The following is a 10199-nucleotide window of genomic DNA, read 5'->3' as shown; positions in this document are numbered from 1 at the left end:
CCTAGATTTAGTTAGGGGGCACACTTTTGCCCAGGGCGTGGCGTGGGTCGACAGGTACATGTACACGGCTAAAGTTGACTAGATACATCTTGGCCAAAATTAAAATAGTGGAGGGGTTGTGCCTGGCCCCCCTGCTTCCTACGCCTATGATCATGAGTTTCTAGCAACGGAAAGCATGCAGTCACTGTTTGTATCTTTGGTGTCATCTCTTTAGCTGATAGAGGATTAGTAAGTTTCCTAGTGTTGCTGCGTGAACCTCACTGTCTTTTTCAATGCCCCAGGAATACTATTTGATTAGCATTAATTGATATCGATGAAGCACGTGCATGGCGGCTGCTGATGAAGGTAATGGCTGTTAACGAAACAATAATTTTTTAGCTAACGGATGTGTATGGTTTAGAAACTACTTTATGCGTACTTTGTGCGGATGAAGGTCCGGATGGCTACCCGGAAAAGGTTATTGCAGCGTTAGAGAAGAAGGACGTCTCGTGTTTGCGTCTTCCCAAAGTCGCGAGGAAACTTCCTAACCATCAATACGAGCTGAGCTTTGAACCATGGCGAGAAGAGATGACAGCATGTGTCAAACGATGCGTGTGCCTCGTGTGGATTGTTACCACGGAATTCTTGAAGTTATGGAATGAAAACATGTTATCAAATGGACAATTTTCTTTTCAAAGCAGTGTAAGGGATGTGCTCAATGCCTTTCACGCGAAATACCGACAGGATGACGTCATTTCTGAAAATCGAGTTTTTCCTATTCGTGATGGTGTCAACCCCACAGACATACGGGAGATCTGTAGTGTGTTTGGAGCAGCAATGTCAGTGGACTCAAAAACGATGTCTGTTGACAGGATTGCCGACACTATAAAGGCTAAAGCAAGTGGTGGGTTCACGTTTAATGTTTGTATGATTCAATATATATTTTAATGTAATTAATAATTAGCAATTGTCTGGTTGCAGGTATTCAGCAGAAAATTAATCAGAAATTTACAGCAACTGATGGTACATGTATATTAAATCAGTTTACAGCATTCAGACTTCACTTTTACTGTCGCCAACTGTTTTGTAGTTGAGAATTTTCTGATTTGTTTTAGAACAGTGTGCAATAGAGGCTGCACATGAAGAAGTTTCTGCTGCTATTGATGCTGATGCTGATGTTGTAGCCCACAAAAGTACAGTGTTGAGACCTGGTCAATCTGCAGCTTTAGTTGTACCAAGTGTGTTTTCTTCTGGACAATCAAGACTTGCCACAGGCATGTTTGAGTGTCTAGTTTGTTTGTCTGTCTGCCTGCTTGCATATCTGTTAATAGTAAATACACATAGGTTTATGTATCAAGTAGCACTTACAGAACAACTTTAACTAACATGTGGTTTGGTGACTAGCTACCAACATTATAGGATTACAGAGAGAAATGAAATGTAAATAAACATTGTCATTCAACTATCAAAACTATTGAAAGAACTCTCACACAAGATATGAAGCTGTAAACAATTGAAATGTTTTGTTTATTGTAATTTTATGGTACTGTATTTGTCTAATAACACTATATTTGGTGCTTGCCTGTGCTGGGGGTTCAAATTATTCTGTCACATTAGCTTTTTATACACCGTGTATTTGGAGGTGGTTTAGGTAAAGTCAACAACAGGCGAGCGCACGCGCACACGCACACACACACTGTGTAATTATTGGTATTGTGGAGTTAATGGTTTCTAATTTATTTTCAAGGGAACATCATTGATAGTTCACAGGATGATGAAGATAGAGAAGGACAGAGACAAACAAATTGGGATGATGATGGCAGTGATCAGAGGATGGCTTACTTTGTCAGAGGTGTGATTTGCAAATTACAAAATGTATTGAGGTTTTACAATTATGTATTTTTTATTAATAAAGTAAGGAAGAAATGTTTTGTATATAACTAAGAAGACGTTTTTCTGTCAATTTTGAGACTTGTGCATCAATGAATGAGCAGTAGCAACAACTCTAATAGATGACATTTACCATTTTTGTTAAACAATCCATGGATTTAACTAAACCATTGTATGAAGTGTGAGAACACAACGAATTATCAGTAGAACAACACCAGCTGTCTGTACCATATACATTACTTTAAATTGTTTGTGTTGTCGTTGCAGCAACACAGAAGGAATTGGATAGTTAGACGAGACAGTTAAAATTTGCTGTTGTTTTAGTTTGATGCATGAGAGGTATGAAGCTTTTTTCTTGTTCTAAATTATTTGCTTTTTCGGCAAACTACAGTGGCTGTGTTGTGTGTGTGTGTGTGTGTGTGTGTGTGTGCGCGTGCGTGCGTGCGTGCGTGTGTGCGTGTGTGTGTGCGTGTGTGTGTGCGTGTGTGTGTGTGTGTGTGTGTGTTTATAGGTGCCAATGAGCTTTCTAGGATTGATAACTCTTTTGTTTTAGAGCCCAGTAGAAATGCTTTACAGTTGATAGAAACTCAAGTAGAGAAATGCCAAGAGACTCCAGTAGAGCCAGTGCAAGATACTTTTATCAAGGAGACAAAAAATCCTTCTAAGGCAATAAGTGAATTGCGTGAGGTGGCAAGTGTTGTGACTAAGTCTCTCACCTCTTCTACGTCGTAAGTTTCCAAGTTTTGGTCTTGTACTCTACTGATTAGATTAATTTGTTGTCTAATTTTGAAACACAGGTCTATTAAAAAGATTTTGCCACCAACTGCTGCTATTGGAGATAAAGTTACCGTGTAGATTTTAAGAATTTTGTGGCTGTTACTGAACAAGTTACTTAACTAAAGAAATGTTGATTTGCCATTTGCTGTATCCTGTTTGTACGCAGTTTTAGTACTCTGTTGTATATGTGTGGTGGTAGTAGTTGTTGTAGTAGTAGCGATCGTAGCTTGATTTGAATTAGCTAACTTGTTACATTATATACAGAGTTTCTTTCACTAACAACAGCTCACTTGTTTATTTCTGAATGTTGCATGTCGAGACTGAGGTATCTTGTGTATGTTGTTGCTTTGGAGTAATTATATAATGGACTATTAGAGCTGCAAGCGTTGAATCTGTACGCTATTGTTGATATGCTCGCCTATTACTTAAATTTTAAAATTACAATTTTAGTTAATTTTAAATTAAAAATTATTTAAGTAGTGTGGACATGCTGGATAGAGCAATGCAGAAGAAACACAAATATAATAGCAAGTTGCACGTTCTAATATTTTGAAGTATGAATGTCATGGTTTAAGAAGTCCAACTCTATAATGCACACGGTACCGTGACGTTGAATCTTGCGGTACCATAGACCTCGCGCGAAAGTCTGGGCTATCGAGGCTCACCGCGCTACAAGCTTGATAGTGTACACTAATTAATCATAAGAATTTCCGCGTTTAGTGAAATTTTTGCACTCGAAACAACCTTAGGTTTGTCGTTACGAGACAACAGTCTAGAGAACGTTTCCTGTACGCATGCGTAGTCGACCCACTGCAAACACGTTTGGATTTCGGGATGGCTCGCGATCCGTGGCACAAGAAGGTGAAACCTAACTTACCAGATCTCAGGAAGAATATAAGACCTGTGAGTTCCGGTCTGCTGGACGAGCTCTACGCTCACCAAGTCATCAACAGGAGCGACTTCACTGCCTTGACGTCCCTCGACACTGAAGAGACACGAGCACGTGACCTGTTGGAGGACAAGCTGCCACTCAAAGGACCAGAATCCTTTGACAAACTGTGCGACCAGCTGTCCAGATGTGGAGGCTACGAGCGCGTTCTCAAACAGCTGCGCGGTGCAGCGTCAAACGTCTTCGTTGAGGCATGGCGTGCAGAGAAGGATGAAGAAGCAAGGAAGGCACTAGATGGAGCTCGAGGAGAAACCATATCCGACGATGGAGCTCGAGCAGAGACCGCAGCCGACGATGCATCTGACTATGAAAGTTTAAGGCTTGTGGTGCCTGTTCCAGCTACGGAGTCGGTCGTCAGGTTTGGAAAGTGGATGGGAGTGCAGCCAAAACGCGTTTCGTTCTACATTCCTCCAGATTGTCAGAATGATTTTCAAGCAATCGAAGAGAAAGTGATGTTGGCATGTACAGCAGCTGGAATCAGCAATGGCAACGTCCAGATGATTTATGAGAGTGTGGATGAGGAGAGTGGAGAGGTTTTAGTCAAGTTACAGTCTCCTCAAGAGGGAGCTCGTGCTGTTGTTTGCGACAAGGTCATGCTTACCTCTTTTCTACTGCATTGCGAGCCAGCATCCGAGTTTAGAATCGACAGGGATGCTCTCATCGCCACTCTCTCGAATCATCTCAATATTTCTGATGAAGATGTTGCAGTCAAGGAAATCTTGGATGACTCTAAGGTTATCGTTAGTTTGCCACTTCAGGGAGTAGCCGCATTGTTTGATGTCTTTACCAATGCCAAGAAAGGTTTTGCTCTTGCTGTCGAATTAAAGAGCCAAGTAGACAAACTGTCTCATGTTGAAGTGCAGATAGGTTGTCTGCATCTGCCATTACCGCTTATACCACCTGTAGAGGCTCCTGAAGAGTTGGCCGAAGATGCTTTTTTGGTAAAGACTCCTGACGAGCACTTGCAGCATGTCCTTGCATGTCGGTTTTCAGGTGATGACAATGCGAAGGCTGTAGAAGCTGCCTGCATCAAGCTTACAGAGATGGATTCAAAGGATTCAAAGGAGGCAATGCCATGGAAAAATAAGTATCTCTTTTATGCAGCAGGTGCAGGTCAAGTTGAGATGTGCGATGTATTGCTTCAACAAGAAGCAGACCCAAGAGCTTTTGTTCAGAGAGGCAACAGACAGTTGTCAGCCATTCACGTAGCCGCCCAAGGTGACCATGTCGATGTCATCAAGTCTTTACTGAAACTAGAAGAGGCTGCCGAGGAGGACGCTGCCGGAAGAGGACCAGCTAGAGATGACACTGTTACAGAAGAATCTGGCATGTCAGAAGCTGTCGAGGAAGAAGCTGCCAGGGTGGGAGCTAAAGAGCAAGCTACTAGAAGAGAAATTGTGAATTTATGTGGCACTAGAGACAAAAACACACCATTACACTGGGCATCTTGGTATGGCAACTACAACACGGTAGAACTTCTTCTTCAGCAACAGGCAGATCTTAATGTTGTGAATGGTTCTGGATGTGCACCTCTTCATTATGCTGCTGCATCTGGAAGTGCAAAATGCATCAAGCTTCTGACTGATGCAGAAGCAGACAAGGAAGTTCGTACCACAACCCTTAATCTCACTCCACTTGATGTTGCCATTCAAGAGCATCAAGTTGATGCAGTGCAAAGTCTGTTAGATGCTAAAGTCAATCCTACTCTCACAACTAAACACTGTCTGCAGCCTATTCATTTTGCTGCTTCACTAGGAGATCACCGCTGTCTTCGACTGTTGATTAGGGAAGGTGTTGGGTGCCGAGATGGATCATTGTTTGGAAATTCAATGGACTTGGCTAAGAAGGCAGGACATCTCATAGAAGTTATTGATACAGTAACTGGTAAGACACAGTGACACACACACACACACACACACACACACACACACACACACACACACACACACACACACACACACACACGCACACACACACACACACACACACACACACACACACACACACACACACTAAGCCCCCTAACCTAACCAGCCCATATCGAAAAATGATGGCATAAACAGCGAAAAAAGCAAATCTCTACTCAGTTCATCTACCAGTGTGTAAATAGGTAATATATTGTACAGCATCCTGAATCGTTCAAATCACCACACAGCAAGAGATGTCAAACTGCTGCTTCTTGCTAACCCGGCAGTAGAGATTGCCCGCACGCACCATAGACTATTGTTCTACTTCTTTCCACGCTGGAGACCAACTTCTTTCGTCCATGGCGTACCGCCATTTTCACTGCTGGACTTATTGCACGTGGCCTTCGTTTCCATAGGCGATAACCGGAAATAGACGTAAGGTCTCAAAAATGAGTACTGCAACATTGCAGGCAATCGAAGCACTTTACAACATGGGAATAATGCGACGGTTGTTCTTCGCAAAGAAACATGTTGCCGTAGGCTCGCTCCCAAACACTGGGTGTGGCACTTCTGTCGATCTGAGATGGTTTATCGTGATGATGACGTTTGAAGATATTGCAGAAGCCAGATGGTAAGCCGGAAAGGGTCACATCCTCCGGAGTCAACACACTCAGGAAGCTGCCATGCTACATCCAGACACACACACACACACACACACACACACACACACACACACACCACCACCACCACCACCACCACACCACACCACACCACACTACAGACTCACATGCATATAAGCACATGTGGTGGTCGTGGTGGTGGTGATGGCAGCTGATGATGATGATAAGTCATGACAATCATGCATGCACACATACATAAGATTCAGTACATTGCTATGAGCATCAATCTAATGATTTATTTGATCTGCAGAGGCAATGGAAGACAGAGAAATAAATAAGGTGTTGATTGTGTTCAGTTAGTAAGAGCCTTGATTAGAATGGCAATCATATTATGCGCAGGCTTCAAAGGTGAAAGATTTGGAAGACAAGTTGAAGAACATTAGCCAGGATGTGGAACTTTTGAATGGCAGATGCACAACACTGACAAATGACTCAAAGAAACTTGAAGAGGAGGTCATCTGATTGATATAAAGCACATTGATATCTTTCATGTGTTATCTCTTTTATGTATAAAGGTTAAGAAATTGTCCGATGATTTGAAAGAGCAAGAGAAAGAAGTATTTTGATGTACTTAAATGTCGATGAGAATATCACTTTATTCTGTTTGTCTGAAAGGCTGAGGAGAACCAGCAGAAAGCCAAGGAACTGGAAGAGAAGCTAACAAAGGAGCAAGATCAGCTGACAACGCAGGTGCGGTTTGTCATTGTATTGTGTGTTGTGCTTTTGTTTGCTCTGTTGTATGACTTGTTGTGTTCAGGTTGAAGCCGAAAAGAAAAAGTTTGAAGAGCTTTCAGAGGAAGTTACCAAATTTAAGCAAGAGCATGATGACCTAGAGCAAAAGGTGGTTTCATCACTGGCTTCTTTGCTGTTTCTTTCTGTTAACAGTTTTCTTCTTGTGTCATCCAGATTAAACTACTGGAGCAGACAGCTATAGTAATGCAGGACGACATTTCGAAGCTAGAACAGACAGTTGGCACTGAAGATCCTACAGAAGCTAGTGAGTCCACACTTGCTGAGGCAACAGCTTTAGACAAGCCACTAGGCACTGAGAGAGATACTGCAGAAACAACTGGTCGCCCACAGGCTGCTGCTGCTGCTGCTTCTGTTGAAGCACTAGCTGAAGATTCTCCATAGTAAAATTTGCATTTTGGGAATAGGATATCAAAATGCCAATATGATATTCATGTATGCAATGTTTGTTACTGCAAGGCATGATATTTTTATTATATTTTTACAGGTTGATGCATGGTATGTTGTTAGGGATTTTGCTTATGTTTGTAGTGTGAACCACACAATGTGATCCGAATGCTTTTGAAATGCCAGCATATATAATTTTGTTTGGTTTTGTCTTATATTTGGCAAATCAATTACTTGGGCACACGACAAACACAAGACAGCAAATAACTTTTGAAGCTGTGGAGACTATGAGGCAGCAATGATTTGCATACTGTTTCCAACTTAACATCATGTAGGTATAATATTGTACTAATTAGGCTATTGTAATCATGCAATGTTAAGAAACATGAAAATAACTTCTGACAGTCCTCTGTTCTAACACAAATCACTTACTCAAAACACTCACCAAATTTCTATGTTTTACGAAATCCTTTCAATATTGGATAAATATTCTCAAATGCTTCGTTTATTTCTTCTCGTTTCTTAGCACCTGCAAGGGGCAAGAGTAGCTGTTTTAACCAACAATATAAATTGGGTAATAAACTCTACCTGTCAATACAACTTTCCCAGAAACGAAGATCAACAATACAATTCTGGGCTGCACCATTCGGTAGATAAGACCAGGAAAGAGTTCTGGCTCATAACTAAGAATTTGAGCTGATGTAACAATCAAAGACGTTTCATGAACATGGCAAACCTGGCAAACTGTTGATGGGTGAGGACAAGACCTTCTAATCTAATAGGAAATTTTACATCGCAGCTGCCCACCATATTTTGAACCTTGAACTCTGTAAAACGAGCCTACAACACAGCAGCAATGTCTCAATTTGAAATAAAAACAACAAAGACATAAACATAAAAACTACCGGGAATCCAAGTTTCTGGATTACTCTTGCATATTTTCTAGCTGCCAGACGAGACTCATCTTCACTGTTGATGTAGAAGAATTGTCATTAGGTGTAGAGTACTCTAGTCATATGCCTACCTCTTAGCTCCTGTGCAGACCATCTTGCCAGAGCTAAAAATGAGGGCAGTCGTCCTAGGCTCTCGAATTCTCATTATGACAGCAGCAAAGCGCTAAGGCAGTATTACATATTTAGGATTTGTCAAACGACTTGGATGGTCACGATCATGTTGAAGTGATTACTTTTGGGTTATATTCGGCATTTCTGGCATGAAGAGCAATTCGCTTGAGGTCCAATTTACAGTTCAGGTTTACAGTTGAAACAATATTCCTGGAGAAAGATGATGATAAGCAGTCACAAACCCTCACCCATGCGTCCACACACACACACACACACACACACACACACACACACACACACACACACACACACACACACGCACACACACACACACACACACACACACACACACACACACACACACACACACACACACTATCTAACTACAGCAATTTGCAAATGTGGATGAGAAGAATTGTCCTACCAAATACACAACCAACCATAAATGACAACCAGACGACACAGCTCGTTGACACTACAGTAGTGTAGCAAATTACTGTTTACAAACAGAAAAAACAAACTGACAGACAGACACACACAAACAGACAGACAAGTATACAAACAGAAACGTTCGGCCAGCAATACAACTGTGCCACGCTCGATCCATACTGTAGTTGTGGAATAATTCCAGCAGCTTCAGCTGTCATCGGCGTCCCAGGAGTCCTCGGCGTCATGGGCTGATGAAAAGGCGTTGCTGGGGAAAAACTAGGAACTGGGGGAGCCAAAAACTGATTTCCTAAAAAAGAAACACAACGTATATGCCGAAATCCCTAGTCTGTATACTCTTGGAGATTAAACAAAGTCTCAATAATAGGAGTTTCTCAATTGTGGATATTAATTATCTTATTAATTAAATCCTCAGAAAATCATATACATACATACATACATATATATATATATATATATATATATATATATATATATATATATATATATATATATATATATATATCCCATCTTGGGAATTTTAAGATTTTTCATGTAATATCTAGAATGTCTACTAACTTCGTCGTCATAAAAAATCTTCAGAAATCATTATTACCTTGGATTAAACCACGTTTCGAGTCTTCACTTTCGGTTACTGTCACCACAGGCCTGACGGACGACTGATTATCCTCCTATGGGGACCCCACAAACTTCTCAACAACAATTTACACAAAATTGAGTTTGGAATAATTCTGCCTGTTCGTCGGATTTGAAGGTTTCCATCTCTGTTCCTAGAAAGCTTTCTCAATCGACCAGGAATGAATCATCCAATCGGTGAAGTTTCCTTCCCGATCACGTGACTAGTAATTAGTACGTATTGTACAAACACATCAAGACAACTCTACTGCATTTAATTAAAAACCTGAAATGTTAACCTTGTATTAGTCACGTGTTAGTAGGCCTAAGGTTAGATGTCTATACCTACTACATTTTCTGTTTTCCTGCACAGGTAGTATGCTCTAGTGAAAATGACATTGCAATGTATGCAAAACCTATAGCAACTGTCTCCAACTAGTAAAAACGACGAACAATGAAAGACAAATACAAAAACAAAATATAACACTATAATTAATTAATTAATTAATAGTAACACGTGGCAATGATCTATAATTTGATGCTTAGCTAAACGGCACGAAGGAGGTGAACGGACCAAAATATCTAGAGAGTATTTTGTTTTTGTTGCGAAAAGTTGCCTTTATTGTTTCAGTCATTAATTAACATTTTTTAATTTTAACTACATTTATTGTTCGTCATAATTTTATTGACAAAATTTAGTTTTAATCTGAATTTATTATTTGCAATTTTTCTAAAGGTAAGACCCAGATAAAAA

General features: G+C 40.7%; 3 protein-coding genes across 3 annotated transcripts; 2 read left to right on the top strand and 1 right to left on the bottom strand.

Annotated features, from left to right (window-relative positions):
• The first annotated feature begins 219 nt into the window (after positions 1-219).
• LOC134179974 (uncharacterized) lies at positions 220-2928 on the top strand. The gene is made up of 7 exons (XM_062647022.1): positions 220-345; positions 401-883; positions 961-1002; positions 1095-1253; positions 1727-1831; positions 2423-2597; positions 2667-2928. Exons 1-7 carry the CDS (start codon positions 327-329, stop codon positions 2722-2724), a joined length of 1041 nt encoding a protein of 346 aa, XP_062503006.1. The 5' UTR covers positions 220-326; the 3' UTR covers positions 2725-2928.
• A 526-nt stretch (positions 2929-3454) lies between these two features.
• Positions 3455-7573, top strand: LOC134180244 (uncharacterized). Its single transcript, XM_062647348.1, has 7 exons — positions 3455-5479; positions 6433-6461; positions 6522-6635; positions 6698-6739; positions 6798-6872; positions 6940-7023; positions 7089-7573. The coding sequence occupies exons 1-7, from the start codon at positions 3481-3483 to the stop codon at positions 7314-7316; spliced, it is 2571 nt and encodes an 856-aa protein (XP_062503332.1). The 5' UTR covers positions 3455-3480; the 3' UTR covers positions 7317-7573.
• Positions 7574-7618: 45 nt separating this feature from the next.
• LOC134179405 (uncharacterized) lies at positions 7619-9654 on the bottom strand. The gene is made up of 9 exons (XM_062646286.1): positions 9566-9654; positions 9426-9501; positions 8993-9119; positions 8506-8593; positions 8344-8435; positions 8225-8288; positions 8056-8159; positions 7908-8002; positions 7619-7848 (listed from the first exon to the last, which is right to left on the bottom strand). Exons 1-9 carry the CDS (start codon positions 9590-9592, stop codon positions 7772-7774), a joined length of 750 nt encoding a protein of 249 aa, XP_062502270.1. The 5' UTR covers positions 9593-9654; the 3' UTR covers positions 7619-7771.
• Positions 9655-10199: the final 545 nt, after the last annotated feature.

Source organism: Corticium candelabrum, chromosome 5 (assembly GCF_963422355.1).
Source record: "Corticium candelabrum chromosome 5, ooCorCand1.1, whole genome shotgun sequence".
Taxonomy (NCBI): Eukaryota; Metazoa; Porifera; class Homoscleromorpha; order Homosclerophorida; family Plakinidae; genus Corticium; species Corticium candelabrum.
The sequence above is the reverse complement of the archived record's forward strand: the minus strand, read 5'-3'. Positions and strand labels throughout refer to the sequence as shown.

What these genes read in the sequence shown, in the direction of transcription:
- LOC134179405 (XM_062646286.1), bottom strand. Translation starts at nt 9,592, where the DNA reads ATGGAAACCTTCAAATCCGACGAACAG. An exon ending in GTCTGCACAGGAGCTAAGAG is followed by an intron (nt 8,289 to 8,343) that starts GTAGGCATATGA and finishes CTACATCAACAG; the next exon opens with TGAAGATGAGTCTCGTCTGG. An exon ending in ACCCATCAACAGTTTGCCAG is followed by an intron (nt 8,003 to 8,055) that starts GTTTGCCATGTT and finishes TCAAATTCTTAG; the next exon opens with TTATGAGCCAGAACTCTTTC.
- LOC134180244 (XM_062647348.1), top strand. Translation starts at nt 3,481, where the DNA reads ATGGCTCGCGATCCGTGGCACAAGAAGGTGAAACCTAACTTACCAGAT. An exon ending in TGAAAGAGCAAGAGAAAGAA is followed by an intron (nt 6,740 to 6,797) that starts GTATTTTGATGT and finishes TTTGTCTGAAAG; the next exon opens with GCTGAGGAGAACCAGCAGAA. An exon ending in AAGATCAGCTGACAACGCAG is followed by an intron (nt 6,873 to 6,939) that starts GTGCGGTTTGTC and finishes TGTTGTGTTCAG; the next exon opens with GTTGAAGCCGAAAAGAAAAA.
- LOC134179974 (XM_062647022.1), top strand. An exon ending in GAAATTTACAGCAACTGATG is followed by an intron (nt 1,003 to 1,094) that starts GTACATGTATAT and finishes GATTTGTTTTAG; the next exon opens with AACAGTGTGCAATAGAGGCT. An exon ending in GATGGCTTACTTTGTCAGAG is followed by an intron (nt 1,832 to 2,422) that starts GTGTGATTTGCA and finishes CTTTTGTTTTAG; the next exon opens with AGCCCAGTAGAAATGCTTTA.